Here is a 16,634-nt window from a genome sequence, read left to right on the forward strand (position 1 = left end):
GTCCGTTACCAGCTGAAGTAATTGTTTTAAGCTGGTTTGTTAATAATTTAAGCATTTCTCTTTGACAAGCAGACACAGTTCTGGATTGATTCCACGACCTTCTGGATTGTGCACAGCCTGCTGTAGAATTAAACAACGACAAAGAAAACAGTTATTTAGAAGCATTTTTCTAAAACATACTCACGTATGTCAAAGTGCCTCTGTGGAAAAAAAAACACTAAAACCTCAAACTGCTCCAATCAGAACGAGCTCGTGCACAGTGATGCCACACCCACATTTCTAAGTATTATGTGTGCTTTTAAACAGTCAAGTTCACTGATAATAACATATCTGCCCTTGTGTCCAGAGAATGTGTCATTTTCCTGCTGTTTTTCACAGGGCTAAGAATCAAATATTGACCTCTAACCTTGATATTTAACAAATCAAAGCAAAAAAAAAAAAACCTTTTCCTGTCTTAGGACCAATGTGAGCATTATCAACATCACGTTCAATGTTCTACTGATATCTTGCTAACATTGATGCAAACATTGTTACAAAGAGACCAAAGTGATCAAATTAAATGATGATTGTGACTGAATGAAACGTACTTGAAAGTATTAAGTTCCACAATGTAAATAGAATTATTACTATTTACTTAAATTTTTTTGCAACACTAATAAGTTAAGTTCATTTTACTTCATTTAAATAATTACTGCAATATATTTTGTGACACTGTGTGCGTTGCAGTAAGTTTTTTACAGCGAGCATTCAGAGGTTTTGTCCCTGGTGTTTTTGGTGAGTTCACACAGTCAGTGATTGTGATAAAAACCCATATTACTTTGACTTACCCTGCAGATAAAAGCAGGGAGGCGATGCCAACACTCTCTCCTCGTGCCTGTGAAGAAACAGATAGATGAAAGGCTGCTGAAGGCTGGAAAATGAGAATTACAGCAGATTATAATTTTATAAATTGAGCTTTCTAGCATCTTTCATAGTTGGAGCTAAAAACTTGAGAGGTGCTGTACACTGTTGCTCAGTAAGACTACAAACAGATGGATGTCCGTGTAATAAAGTATCTTATTTAAGTATCTAAGAGTAGAATGGGAGGCAGAGCCTTCAGCTTTCAGGCTCCTCTCCTGTGGAACCAGCTCCCAATTCAGATCAGGGAGACAGACACCCTCTCTACTTTTAAGATTAGGCTTAAAACTTTCCTTTTCGCTAAGGCTTATAGTTAGGGCTGGATCGGGTGACCCTGGACCATCCCTTGGTTATGCTGCTTTAGACGTAGATTGTGGGGGGTTCCCATGATGCACTGTTTCTTTCTCTTTTTGCTCCGTATGCATCACTCTGCATTTAATCATTAGTGATCGATCTCTGCCCCCCTTCACGGCATGTCTTTTTCCTGTTTTTTTTCCCTCAGCCCCAACCAGTCTCAGCAGAAGACTGCCCCTCCCTGAGCCTGGTTCTGCTGGAGGTTTCTTCCTGTTAAAAGGGAGTTTTTCCTTCCCACTGTTGCCAAGTGCTTGCTCATAGGGGGTCGTTTTGACCGTTGGGGTTTTTCATAATTATTGTATGGCCTTGCCTTACAATATGGAGCGCCTTGGGGCAACTGTTTGTTGTGATTTGGCGCTATATAAGAAAAAAGTTGATTGATTGATTGATTGATTATTTTATCCTCTTTTTTACTGAAAGACATGTTCTTTGTCCACTTGCCAGTTTGTCTAAAGCCCCACAGCACTGATTCATGAGACTAATGCACAGAAAAAAAAAGCCCTGATGGTCTGAGCTGAGGCACAACCGCACAACGGTCTGTGTAAGCGATAATATATGAACACACTGCTGGCCACACCCACCTGAGAAGCTGCTCCGCCCACGGGTAATCAGAACGGACAACATGCAAATTGCTACAAGGACGGTAAATAACTGAAAAGAAAATAATGACATGGCAAAACGAGGCGAGTGCAAACAGGCAGTTAAACAGTATAATTCACATCTGTTACTATAAACTGTGAGAAATGCTGCAGCCGGCTAAAAACATGCTGGCCAAAAACAAACAAACAAAAACAAACAAAGAAAATGTGAGACATGCAGGGACTGTTGTCACAAGTATCAACTCAAATAGTACAGCAGAGTGACAGAAATATTACGTTACCCATTCTTATGAGTACAGATATGAACAAAAGCAGACGTGCACAGACCTCTTGTAGCTGCAGTCGAACTCTGCTGAACAGTCGAAGCCAGTTGGCTTTGGCTCTGGCATAGCCAGGTTCCATTTCTCTCTTCTGGAAGCTGATAGAATGTTCAAAAAAAAAAAAAAAATTGTACTTCAAAACTGTTATTTCTTGTGATTTATGAAGGCACGATGGACAGTGACCATAAAAAGTCTTCTGGGGGAAAAAAAGCTTTCTTCTAAAAATGGTTTAAATTGTGCTATTTTAATTTTCTGTAAAAGAAATTAACCCTCAAGCAACCAAGCTATTTTAGTGGGGTCATTTATGATCCCATTGACTTTATATTGGAATACGTCTATATAAATGATTGTTTTAGGGTTCTTCATATTTATTTACACTCCCTAGTTGTCCATCATTTAATGTAGTAAGGTATGGCATATGATATTTATTTTACCAAAAAAGTAGGCAAAAAACACACAATTACCTTGCCTGTTACATCATGTAAAATGTACGTTATCTTTATTTCTTTGCATTTTTTTCTTTGCATCAAAAATAAAAACAATACATCATGAAAAATAAAGTTTTGTTGAGTACAATATGTATTACACTGTGGTAGGTCTGACATCTCAGAGGTACGATCTCCACTGTCTGATGCTCACTCGTCTCCATCAATGGAGCTATTTTCATCCTCACTCTGGACATCAGGAATCAGTCTCAATGTTAGCCAGTCAACCGGCCCGGCTATGAATTGGGCCGGATACTGGCCTCCATTTTGGAGTGAGATTTCCCACTCCCAAATGTCCAATAGGAGGGCAGCGATCACGCCCCATCAAAGTGAGCCTGATGTCAGCGTCTCGGCCACCAACCAATCACAGGCTAGGAGAGAAGCCAGTATCTGGCCCACTTCAGGGCTGGTTGTCAGGCTATCTCAATGCTTGTGCAGCTGTAAATCTTGCTATTCTATATCTGTTGGCTTCCGTGCTAAACAATTCAATTCAATTTTCAATTTCAATTTAAATTTACTCATTTATATAGCACCATCTCACAGCAAAGTCGCATCAAGGTGCTTCACGCAACACATAATTTATAGCAGCACAAAGTGAATTAAAATTGAAAAGAGCACAGTAAAAAGGTAAAACATAGTAGAATAAGAATAAATTAACGATAAGACAGTCTAAAAAAGTGGGTCTTCAATCTTGATTTAAAAGTCTCCACCATGTCGGACTGCCTTATAGCTGCAGGTAGATTGTTCCAGAGAGCAGGGCCACAGTAAGAGAAAGCTCTATACCCCACAGACTTATTCACCCTTGGAACACACAGAAGTCTTGCGCCTTGCGAACACAAGGACCACGCTGGTACGTAGGGCTTGACCAAGTCTGCCAGGTAGGAGAAAGCCAGTCTATGAACAATTTTATAGACCAGCAACAGGACTTTAAAATACGATCTGGCAGAAACCGGAAGCCAATGAAGGGACACCAGAATGGGTGTAATGTGGTCAAACTTTCTACTTTGTGTCAAAAGCCTGGCAGCAGCATTCTGCACTAACTGAAGACCCCTAATGCTGGACTGCGGCAGACCAGAAAATAAAGCATTGCAGTAATCCAATCTGGAAGCGATGAATGCATGTATCACAGTCTCAGCATCAGCCATAGACAGGATGGGATGAATCTTCGCTATATTTCGCAGATGGAAGAAGTCCTCGTAATATCTCTAATGTGGAGGTCAAAGGACAACGTAGGATCAAAAAGTACCCTAAGATTCCTCACTTTGTCCGTATGATGTATAACACACGAACACAAACTAAGCACCAGTTGGTCAAATTGATGCTGATGTCTGGCTCGACCAAGAATAATAATTTATTATTGTAATTTGCCAACTCTTGGCTTTTGCTGTGGACTGTTCATGTCACACATGAAAAATAGACACTCGTCCTAATTTCTAGCGAGGTGTGGCTAACATGTTCTGCTGAAATGAATATCAACATGTTCCACAGGCACCAAACACCTGTAATTCATCTGATGTGTTTCAGGCCTTACAACTTTCTGGTTAGGATTAGAGAGACTGTGCATGGAATAATCTTTGGTACAATGGAGCAGATCTCTGCCTCATTATATGTAAATTCTGAGTTTGTTAGTGCAGCAAAGGGCTAACTGCCAATGACCACATTAGTATCCTGTTTGCTAGTCTGTTGGTTTCATGCTGAGAATTAGTGTTTTTTGTGCTCTTAGCTCCAGGTGATTGATTCTGTTCTCTCTGTTTCTGTTTCAGGTGATATTGCTGGGAACCTTGATGATGGAAGAACTCCATCCTGTTCATTGAACCCCTATTTGAGGACACAGCTGAGCTACGCCTGCAATTTTTCCATCCTGGATGATGACATAGACAATAACAATGATCTGTAATGGCACTTTTGTTTTGTTTCTGCTTTGTGTCTTTGATAATTCTTTGTTGTACTTTGTTTATTTGATCTGTCCTAAGCAGTGGGTCACCCCCCTGAGTCTGGTCTGCTTGAGGTTTCTTCATCAAGAAAGCACCGGCACAAGTTTTTCCTCACCACTGTTGCCTGTGTGTTTGCTCAGCGGAGTTGGTGAGGTTAAATCTTATCCTTGTGAAACACCTTGGAATGACTTGTGTTGTGATTTATATATATATTTATATATACAGTGCAGCAGATAAGTGAAACAATCATGCAAATGGTGATAAAAGCATCAAATTCGGCAGAAATACTCCTTAGACACTCCTCTTTTGAAAAAACCGATTGGCCACTTGACTTTTCAACTGGTGGTCAGGTAGGGTAATTTAGATCATGTTGGATAAAAGGAAATCAAAAATTGTAATCTACAGAAAACACATTAATGAAAGGAGTGACTGTTGGAGCTGATAGGAAATAGTTCACCTTGGAACAGGAAGTTCTTCTGTTTTCTCTGCAGGAGCTGCAGGGACTTTCTCCTCTGTCGGAGGCTGTTCAGGGGGTCGAGGTTCTTCCAATGGTATCTCCAATTTAGCCTCGGGCTCTAGTGGCTGAGTATCTGGAGCAGGAAGCTGTGATGTAGTTGTGGGAGTGGATGTAGTGGTGGTGGCCAGATCAGCCTGAGTGGGTGCAAACCGAGGCTTTGGTGACTCTGCGCTGACTGGGGTTAACATGTTATCTTGTGTGGCTGGAGTGAGACCCGCAACTGCACTGACAGCCTGATCATGTGGCGCACGCTGCTGGTGCATCGACGGCTGCTTCTCTAGAGGAGGCCTCGTGGAGGAGACTCCATCAGCAGGAGGCATGAGTGTGAGGGCAGCAGGGCTGGTGGGTGTGGGGGTGTAGGGCGGCTCCTGGTCTTCACTGAGTGCACCATCAAGTGGATACCTATCTTCATCTTCCTCATATGGCATTTCCTCCTCATCCTCATACTTGTACCCCCCTTCCTCTCCATATATATCTCCGTCCTCCTCACCATACAGTGCCCCCTCCTCTCCTCCATCTTTGAGGTAGCCCCCTTCATCGCTGTAGATGCCCTGCTGCTCCTCCGCATCCCAGCCTGGGGAATCCTCTTTTCCGTAGCTGACAGAGGAGTGGCAGGAGTGGTAGGACTCGTTTTCATCATAGAACTCAGATCCTCGCAGGCTCTCGCCATCCTCGGGAACAAACTCCTCACTGAGCTGAGAGCTGCCTTGACTCAGCTCAGCTGACGAGGCGTAGCGGCTGTCTGTGGGACTGGATGAAAGGGGGGATACAGACAGGAGTTAATAAATATATCTCCAGTAAAGTCAAAGAGCACTGTGGCTCCCAAGCTTGAACGATTAGGAGTTTTTTTCTTTTTTTTTTCTTAAAGGGGTCATATTGGAGAACATCTGGATTTACCAACAGTTTTTACAGCTGCATATAATTGGGATTTTATGCTAAACATCCTCATACTGTAGTCCCACAATCAGTTTTTGCATGTAGAAATTCTCCTGTTATACTCAAAATTTTGACAAGAAATAAGTCATTTTAAACTTCTGTGACATGCAATCAAAGTTCATATGTGGGTGTGGCCTCTGTGTGACAAGCTTAAACAGTGTCTGGGAAGAAAAAAAAGGAGATGCTGCCTCTCATTTTAAAGCAATGGGTAGAAAACCGCGTAATTAGTCCATGAGCCCGGAGCCAATTTGGACCAAACAACACTTACAATCCAGCCTCAGTATACCATCATCGACAAACGCAAATGAATGACAACCTTTTGAGGCTGGCATCTAGTGCCAGATATGGCTCAATTAAAGATTACTCAAGGGTAAAAACCAGTACCAGTAGTCATGGGGTGTGAGGTAGGGTGCACCCTGGACAGGACCCGTCTGTCGCAGGGCCACATACATACAGACCTAAAGACTTTAATCTTCATTTTCCAGCAAAAAGTGTCAGAATGACCAATCACCTCTATCCAGCACCCTCATGACTCCAGAAGTTCTTTCCAGGCATCTCTCTGCCTCAAAGGTCAATGACCCAGAGACATGAATAAGTGGACAGATGCGCAAATGGCCAAGTGAGTCCAAGATGTCACTGAGTCATAGTCTTTTGTCTTTTGACCAAAAGGAATAGGCAAAGTAAAATCAACATCCACTGGATTCTACTGCACATGATGTAGGTTACCATATTATGTGCCTTACATTTCTTAAAAATCATAAAAGGCGTGACTATGATTTCAGATCCTTGTACAAAACAGAATTGGCTTTTGACACCATTTTTACCCCCTGAACTCAAGAGTTTTGATTTGGAGACAGTACAAAGTGTCTCCTTTTTGGAATCTTCATGATGAGAGACAAATGATGTGGTGTAGTTTCAACACAACATGTACAATTTTCAGCTTTGATTCCTGTGTATTAATTAACTAACTCCACCGTGTTACTGCTGCCACTCTGGGAATGCTTATCATACATTTTCTTGTGCAGGTCATTGTACACTGAGACTGGACTCTAACTGCTGTTTGGTCACCTTTGGTGGTACTGAAAACCTGCTTGGCTTATGGACTAAATTTATTAAAAACTTGAAAACATGCTTTTTAAGAAGCAGCACATCAGTGTCATGTAATAGGTTTGGCTACGAGCTCTACAGTATATGACCCCTTTAAGGAGCATGTGTTCCAAGGAGGGAGAGAGCTATCCAACAGAGAGAAAAAAAAAAAGAATAGTAAATTTAAACCAACAAATCAGGAAATTCAGAGCAGGGAGCAGTGATGCATGTATGTAACTGCATTTTAGTAATGGGGAAAGCTACACACAAAGGCACACTTTCGCTGCAAATAGATACAAGCATTTTTCTAAAACCCAATCAAATTACAGAAATTCAGCCTAGAGAGGTCAAGGAGAATTCATTTGGTTGGACAGAAACGACATCTAAAAATAAAGAGAATAATATATATTCACAATGGCAAATGTGTCTCTGAGACTAAAGATGCACCGTGAGTCAGGAGAGACTCTGACAACACAGACACACTTTGCAAACTCTTGGTTTTGGGTTTGTTTGTTTTTTTTGTTTGTTTTTGTTTGTTTTTTCAGTCTTTATTCATTACAGCCATGTTGGATCAGTAATGCATGAAGTATAGGAGAGAACTCAATGGCTTTGGGCTGTGAGCCAGAGGATGAATGAATACACAAACACTCATTCACACCTCAGTTCTTTTATTTTCCATCAGCGATCTCACACCTGTGACTCAAACACAAAGATGTTTGCATAATGTTTAATTCCAAATGTCTGCCTCTAGTACGGAATGAAAAAGGCAGACAAATGACAATGACTGACAGCTGTCTTGGCCTTGCACTAGAAGCCCTCCAGCAGCCATAAAAAAGCCTAAACAACAGTGCTTTGATTTTTTTTTTTTTAAATACGACATAAAAAACCTCCTCAGGCATTATTATGTAGAATTGCTTATTTTTAATTTAATCTCACAGTGAAAACAAATTTCTACAATATGACTTAAAATTGTCACAGTACCCCGCCCAACCCAATCTCAGTGCATTTTGTGATGGCATCATGAAAACTACTTTAACCTATTGTTTTGTGCAAAATAAATTTGTGCTCCTGTCACAAAAAGTGCCATATTTTTGTGACGGAAGCACTAAATGCTGGGTGATTCAGGGGGGAGTCTGTGGGGGTTATGGTTAGGGTTAAGGGATGGGAGAGGGTTAGAAATAGTAAAATAAAAAATAAAAAATAAAAAAAAACGTGGGGCGTAGGGCTGACCCCTCGTCACACCCTATGACTGCTGGGATAGGCTCCAGCCCCCCTGTGACCCTTGATTGGAGTAAGCAGGTATAGAAAATGAATGTAGAAATTTGCTTTCACTGTGACATTAAAGAGTAATTTTTGTTTTAAACTGCTCTACGGCCTGTGTTGTTGTTGAGGGTGCAGGTTTCTGGAAGACTTTGGACACCACTGGTTTAGGTGCTCAATTACCAGCTATGTGAAGACAGAGGAAGACGGGGCTCTTCTTGAACTCTCACTCCCAGGATGAAGCAGTAATAGTAGACTGTCATGAAAACTAACAAACAGGTCTTTACACAACCCTTCCACAACCAACCAACCAACCAATAATTAACGCCTCTGCGTCAGACTGTCACAGATCAGGCACACATACAAGCGTTTAAAGATGAACATGGCGCATTAGGTGTTAATTCTTCAGGAGCACAGTAAAGATACAGATGCAGGTCCAGATGCTTTCAAGAACAATACATAATATACATAGAGAGAGGGTAAGAGCGCATGCATGCAAGCACACCGAGCGAGGAGGACGGGACAAGTCCACCACTGACGTCACAGCGAGACGGAGTCACAGGCCGGAGCAGGAGGAAGAGGAAGAGGAGGAGGAGGAGGAGAGGAAGTACAGAGACCCACCTATCGGAGAGTGAATGCCTACTGTCTAGAGAATACTGACGACTGGTGCGCCGGCTTGACCCTGAGCCTGAGTCGATATCGCTGCGCCCGTTGGTGGCCGAGTCTAAACTATCATAGCGTCTGGTAGGAGGGGGAGGGAGGGAGGGAGGAGGGGAGAGGTAGGAGAGGAGCATCAGTGCAAATCTTTTACCAGAAAGCTCTAACCAACCTGAGCCTGTGTTCTGAACCGCTAAGCACTTGGTGTATTTTAACCAGTGGCGGGTAGTAAAGTAACTCTCATGACATAAGTAATAAAGTTATGTTTTCACCTCCAACAATGAAGTTGGAGGAGGTGATGTTATTGCCCCTGACTGTCTGTTTGTTTGTTAGGAACAGCCTGGAACTCACGATTTTTCCTATATTTGTTATGAAATTTTTACTGAAGATTCATATCCTGATAGGCAAGAACTGATTTAATTTTCAAGGTCATAGGTCAAAATCTTGGAAAAATCCCTATCTTTAACATTAAACAAATTTTCAAAAATTCATAACTCTGCCAAAAAAGGATCAAATTTCTTTCATATTTGAGAGTGTTATGCATTTAAACTCAACATTGAAAACCCCATTTAATGTGTATTTTACATTATACCTTAATAAAACGTGCCCCAATCACTCTCATATTTGAACGTGAAGTACAGACTGGCAGTCACTATCACCTGACAAAGTTTGATCTGGATCTGATCGTGTATTGTGGATTTTGTGGACATTTGAATTTAATACTGAAAAGCCCATCTGGTGTACATTTTGCATTATATCTCAAACAAAAGTGCCTCAGTCACTCTCATTTGTGACAATGAGGTGCAAAATGACACTCTCAATGAACAGACTAAGTTCGGTCCGTATTGCGGATTTAATGGATGTTTGATTCTTTTTAACATTGAAAAGCCCTTGTATATACATTTTGTATTATATTTTAGTTTATAAAAAGTCACTACTAACAGGACTTTGACCTTGACATTTTTTTCCAAGATAAAAATTTGTGGAATTGTAAACTAGTGCTTGTGGAAGTGTGCGTTCTACGAGTGCTGTGCTCTAGTTTTTTTTTTTTGTTTTTTTTTTTTTTTTAGGAACAAGTACTTTTCACACTGCTTTTTAAAAACTGTATTTGTACTCATGCCTGAGTCCTTTTTTGAGAAAACATTCTGCTTTTTATGCCTATCAGTGGGTAAATGAGCAGTTTTTTTGTTCCAAAAACTGAATGAACAAACAAAAAACACATTTTGCAACCTGTTTTAATTATTCTGAAACAAGTACAAAGTACACGAGTGTTGCACTTCATACCGCCAAGTGTTGAGTCAACGTCCATAAACCCAGTTTCATAAGTGACGGAAATGTGGGGGGGGGGGAGCTTCCTTAGATTATAGAATTTACACAAGACAACTGCAACATCCCAGAACTGAGTTTGAAGAAAGTAACTTGTACTTTGAGTAATTTAGTAACAAAGTACTTTTTTACTTGAGTCTGTTACTCAAACAGAAATGTTCACATTTATTGAGTCATTGTTTATGAAAGTAATTATATTTTTATTTAGTATAGATTTTCAGTACTCTACCCACCACTGATTTGAACAGAATCTAACCAAATAAAAGGGTCAACGGTGTCCCTCAAATGACTTCTGATAGGCACATATGACACAGACATGTTCAAATATACTTTTTTTCTGAGGTCACATGCACACTCACACAGAAAAAGCCAGCTTTATATACACCTTGTATACAAGACGTGTGCAGCCCAGCACTCTTGTATACTGTGACGTTATTCTCTGTAGGAGGAGAGCACAGCCGGTCGTGTCACCGTGCACAACACAGTGAACGAAAAACACCAGCTGAGCTCTTTGTGCATCAGGGTAGATGTTTTTATGGATATACACACTCCCAACAGGTGCACAGTCAAGATTTCATCCATACACGGTATATCGACTGGACAAAGCCTCTGTGACGTCACCCACAGGTTTCATGAAGAACTCCGCTGAAGCTCACAAAGTGCAGCTCTCAATGTCACCATCCTGACTTTGCTTACTGCCACATTACGTCCTGGCCAACCCATGAATGGGTAAAAACGCATTATGTAGGAAGGACTGTTCATGACCTGGGTGGGACAAATGAAGCCTAAACAAGCCCCCATCTCCGAGTTTCCCAACAAGCTAAAGTTAACAGGTTAACATTGGTTTGAGTGTTTATTAAGGGATATGTCTGCAGTCTGGGCAGGACTTTTTATGCCAGGTGGCTTGGGTGCAGGTATTGAAAATCATGACTGGCTTATTACCTCATCAGTAACCACAGAGTGACAAGGGAGCTCTCTTGGGATGAGTTCATCAGTGAAATTACTTGCTGGAGTCAGTGGCTGTAAAGAAAACTCTTGGCCCTTTCTGGACACTACCATCTCACATGGTCTATGAGTACAATCAACCACATAACAAGCCATATTATCACAGATATTTGTAATAAAATGCTCAGAAATGACAGACACAGTTGAACCAGATTAGCTAGCAGCACTGTTAGCGGTCACACTGCATGTCACTCAAAGCAACACCACCCATAATTATTCATAACTTTATGGTTTAAAATATTTTAAACTGATGAGTTATTCAGAACATTTCACACCTCCGTGTACTTATCATGAAGGGAGAAACTAGGTATGGAGACCAAAAATACTTTGTGTACCATGCTGTAAACAGGTTTATTACTCCTCTAAAATGGACATTTTAACATCAGCTTCTATGGCATTACACTTCTTTTTGGAGCCAACCTCAAGTGGCCATAAAGAACTGCAAGATTTGGTCAATTCCCCATTTGCTTCACTTAACGTGACAGGAGGGTGGGGCTCGAGTAGTATGATACCTGCATGTTCGACATTACGTTTGGCACATCTGCTGCTTATCTTTGTTGTCACACTTTGACTGTGCCCACTTTTGTTAATCGGACGGGGACACACAAGCAAAAAAGAAGCACGTGATCTACCTCATGGTTCGGTGGTCGTAGTCCAGTTCATGGACATCGTCGCTGTACGAGTGCCGGTAGTGCTGGTGCCTCATGGGGTACTGGTGCATGGAAGCATTGGGTTGGGAGGTGGTGTAGTAGGGAGGGGGAATGCTGTTACTGGTCTCACTGCGGTAGTCGCTGTCCCTGTCATCCACAGCACTGTCTGGATCTTCATCTGTACACACGTCAAGTGAAAGAATGTGCACAGTAAGCAGGTGAAACAAAAAGAAGGTAATTTTTTAAGTGATGTTTGCTGAGGCATTAGACAGGATGTCATTTAAACCGAGAAGCAGAACTAAGAAACTGACAAACTTGTTTCAAACTCTAAATTCAAACCCACACATATGTTGAGTGAATCAGAGAGAGAGGAAAACACTGTTTCAGTGTCATTCATACAAAATTGTTCTGCAGGGTTGTGTGGATATGTGACCGTACTATAACTTTCAAATTGATGGTTTACTTCTGAGCTAGAAGTTTGCTTTGTGTTGATGCTCCTTCTCTCAGAGACCCCATTCACTGTGTATCTGGCTGAACTTTGTCCCTTGTTCGATTTCTTTTGCAATTCAATCCTTTCCAGTGGGTTGTGTGGAGGTATGACCAGTAGGGTAGTCCAAAAAAAACAAAAACAAACAAACTTCAGCTTCTTCAAGATGCTTCTTAATTTTTTTGGTTCCTTTCAGGGTAAAAAATTAATTGGGTGAAATTTCATGAGATTTGAAAAATATTAACCACTACCGCCCAGCCCCTGTTTTTTTCAGGTCGCATTTTCAGGCATTCAAGGACCCTCAGAGTGGGAGGATGACCCATCATTCCAGTCATCACAGCAGGTCCTGGACACTAATGATAATGTTATTTAAGTTATTTGTTCATTGCTTGTACCCATTCACTCCAGTCAAGAGTCACAGGGGAGCTGGAGCCTATCCCAGCAGTCACAGGGTGAGAGGGTACAAACTGGTCAAGACACAGGGCCACATACAGACAGACAAACTTACTCACTCCTATGGTCAAGTTAAAGTTTCCAATTCTCCTAACCTACATCTCTTTGGAAGTGGGAGGAAACGGAAGCACCTGGAACCCACACAAACACGGGGAGAACACGCAAACTCCACACAGAAAGGACCAGGTAAGAAGTGATTCCAGGACTTTCTTGCTGTGAGGCAACAGTGCTAACCACTAATCCACCGTGCTGCCCAGAAACAAACAACACTTATTCGAGTTTACTACTGTTAATAAGAAAAGAACAGTTTACTTCTCTGGTTTAGTAGATTTTTCTGTACAGGAGTAACATCTGTCTCACTTACAACCACACCTGCTCCTAATCCATCACAATACACCTTCCACTTTATCCTGTTCATATGCTCTTTTACTGTAATTTGTAGGTGTTGCGTTGTAGAAACTTTCTATGCCAGGCGCAGCAACAGCATTTATAGTTGACCTTTAGTTTGTAAAAAGAAATCAGTGACTTCTCTTATATTTTTGTCAAGACTTCTTCAACAAAGTCTTCATCAAATAACTGAACCAGTCTTTTTGTTTCTGTTCCAGACACTCAAAAAACAAAAAACTGAAATATCTACAGTATTTGTTTCATTTGTATGAAATTAAACTCAAATTAAAGCTCCCTGGCTGTAGTGTTTGTTTGTTTGTTTGTTTTTTGTCGACTCTAACATGCAGAGACAGACAGCTACAAAACAAACATTGTAAATGACCACACATTACAGCAAACACTGAGTTACAGGTCATTCACACCTGCCCATGAAACAAACTTACTTTGTTGATCTCCCCAAAGACTCCAGTTACCTGCGTGAGAGAAATGGTTGCAAAACAACAAAATTAGGTTTGAATAATAAACACATCAACAGGTTTAAACCCATGGAAAGATTATTTATAAATCTGTCACTTTGACAAAGGAAGAATTTCTGTCTTCATTTGATCCTGACTGCATCTTGGAGATTTCTTGGCAGGATCTTTGTGCCGAGTTCATGACAGCATGTTGCCGGTCTATGGGCACTTTCTGCCCGTACATCAGGAACAGTCATGATTCAGTAAGATGCCGTCATGAACTCGTCAAGACCGGAGACAGTTTCTGATAATGCATCACGATGTACCGCAGCATGGCACCCAATGTCAGTAAGATATCAAGGGGACACACTGTTTTACAGTTTGGTGTGCATTGTGTTAAACATGAAAGTGGAAACCCCTCTTACACCTACAGATTGTTAACACAGAGCACAGGAAGGCACATAAGGTTCCACAAGTTCTGTTAGATAAGAGGCAACATTTCTGCTCACTAGTTTTGTTGGCAACAGAATTTCTCTCAAAATCTGGTCATAGATGCACAGGGTTTATATCAGCATGATGTGGTTACATTTGCTTGTGTGGTTCAACTTCCAGCAGCTCCATTCTGAACCATATTAAGACTTCCTATGCTAGTGCATAGAAGGGCAGAAAATCAAACATGTCTGCCCACTCCTCAGCCATCATTACAAAGGCATGCACAGTAGTGTGTGTGTGTGTGTGTGTGTGTGTGTGTGTGTGTGTGTGTGTGTGTGTGTGTGTGTGTGTGTGTGTGTGTGTGTGTGTGAGTGCCTGTCAGTTCCCATTTGCTACACATCTAATACCCAAACGTCATTGTTGTGTCCAGACAGGCCTGTTTGCACGATTTGTCACATCATCAGTCCCACTGAGAATAATCATGTTCGCAGAGAGGCTGGAGGATGGAGCAAGTACAAACAGGATAAACCAAAACAACAGACAGAGAACAAAGTGAGGCAGTGACACTCACAGCACTGGGTAGATGGTGCATGAAGAGGTTGCTCCTGTTCTTCTTGATCAGCATACTAAATAGAGACAAAGAGAGAAAGAACAAGATTCACTGCTTCTGTCGGATGACAGTATTGACTCCTGTCACTTCTGGCAGCAACAGAGTGAAACAAAGATGGAAAATGGCGAAAGCTACAGTGCACAAGAAAGGTAAAAAAAAAAAAAAAACAGGGACATGTCTGGGGGAGGATTTAATGAACTTACATCTTGGTCTCTCATGGCATTTAGTTGTTCAAGTTTCTTGGCCCAGTACCTGGCCTCTTCTTCAGGAATGTCTGCAGGACACAAGAAGCATTAACCTGATATTCTATTAAATAATTATTGTACAATTAAATATCAAATATTACAAAATTAGGCACGTCCAGCTGGGAGGAGACACTGGGGAAGACCCAGGACTAGGTGGAGAGATTATATTTCCACACTAGCCTGGGAATGTCTCAGGTTCACCCAGTCAGAGGTGGTTAATGTGGTCTGGGGAAAAGGAAGTTTTCCCTGCTGGAGCTGTTGCCCCGCGACCAGATAAGTGATTGAAGATTAAGATATAACAGAATTAGAAACATGCGAGAGATGCTGTGGTGGTCACCAGACCTCAACTTTGCAAATGAAAGAAACTGACAAGTTTTTTCAAACTATATGAAAATTCTAAATCAAACACATATACAATAAAGAGAGAGAGAGAGAGCAAGAGAGAGAGAGAGAGAGAGAGAGAGAGAGAGAGAGAGAGAGAGAAGAAGAAGAAGAAGAAGAAGTGTCTTCTTCAGCTACATTCATACAAAACCACCTTCAACCATTTGGAAAATAACAGTTTATTTCTCTTATTTAGCTCATTTCTCTCTCAGAACCCATTTAATCCCACATCACTCACTCTCTTTTTCTTTCACAGCTGAATTCATACAAAATCCTTTCCATGGGGTTGTGTGGAGTTCTGACCATGTTCTGTCACTGTTAGAACAGAAATGTTTACTTGGAATATTTTGTAAATGTCTGTGCTGGAACAGTTCTCTGTCTCACTGGCACCATTCAATCTGTACCTCTCATCTGTCTCTATCACTTACAACCATACCTGCTCCTAATGTCCATCATCCATACAGCTAACGTGTTTTTCAACTGATCTGCTACATCGAAGGTCACCAGGTTTTAATGAGTTTGTCCTTCTTATATTCACTAGATGCATCTTAAAGGGTACATGTCTAGACTTCTCCAAAGTTTAGAGAAAACAAGCACCACATATGTCAGCAAGTAAAGAGTTGCTCGTAACTAATGAGGTGTGCATTCAGGAACAAATGGAAAGCGTGTGTGTGTTGTGAGTTCCTCAGGCCCTCAACATCCTCAGGATGTTGTTGCACCACTGAACACTGTCAATTCCACTTTGTTTCTCCATGTAGTTGTCATCAGATTGATGTTCTCAATGACATGAAGAACAAATGCACAGGCGTTCACTGTGAGGGGGTTCACAGTCTACAGTTCTATGCAATCATAACCCTTCTCCAAACTGATAAACTTCTTCCTGAGCTACTACCATGCAAATGCTGCGTGAGTTGTTCCTTGTGGTTATAAAACCACCCCCCCCCCCACCCCCCGCAGTGTCTCCTCAGTGTTGTCCCTCCACTTTTTTCCAGACTATTAATGATTATTTGAACCTTCTACAGTGAATTCCTAAACATCACCCTTCTCTGCTCTAACATAAACTATAAAATACAAAAAGCAAAGTCCAGTTATGATGTAGCACCAAACAAACCTAATGGCAGTTCAAAGCGGGTGTCAAGCAGCAGTCTGTGAAAGTCG

The 16,634-nt window shown here is 41.3% G+C and overlaps 1 protein-coding gene across 1 annotated transcript in view; it reads right to left on the minus strand.

The window, feature by feature from the left end:
* Nucleotides 1-16,634, minus strand: part of unc13a (unc-13 homolog A (C. elegans)) — a 181,271-nt gene that overhangs the window by 82,622 nt on the left and 82,015 nt on the right. Inside the window, 9 exon segments of the mRNA XM_034180245.1 lie at nucleotides 828-874; nucleotides 2,178-2,268; nucleotides 5,047-5,856; nucleotides 9,010-9,129; nucleotides 12,009-12,204; nucleotides 13,797-13,826; nucleotides 14,812-14,866; nucleotides 15,054-15,124; nucleotides 16,588-16,632. Of these exon segments, the coding sequence (XP_034036136.1) occupies nucleotides 828-874; nucleotides 2,178-2,268; nucleotides 5,047-5,856; nucleotides 9,010-9,129; nucleotides 12,009-12,204; nucleotides 13,797-13,826; nucleotides 14,812-14,866; nucleotides 15,054-15,124; nucleotides 16,588-16,632 (1,465 nt within the window).

This window comes from Thalassophryne amazonica, chromosome 10 (genome assembly GCF_902500255.1).
Source record: "Thalassophryne amazonica chromosome 10, fThaAma1.1, whole genome shotgun sequence".
Lineage (NCBI taxonomy): Eukaryota > Metazoa > Chordata > Actinopteri > Batrachoidiformes > Batrachoididae > Thalassophryne > Thalassophryne amazonica.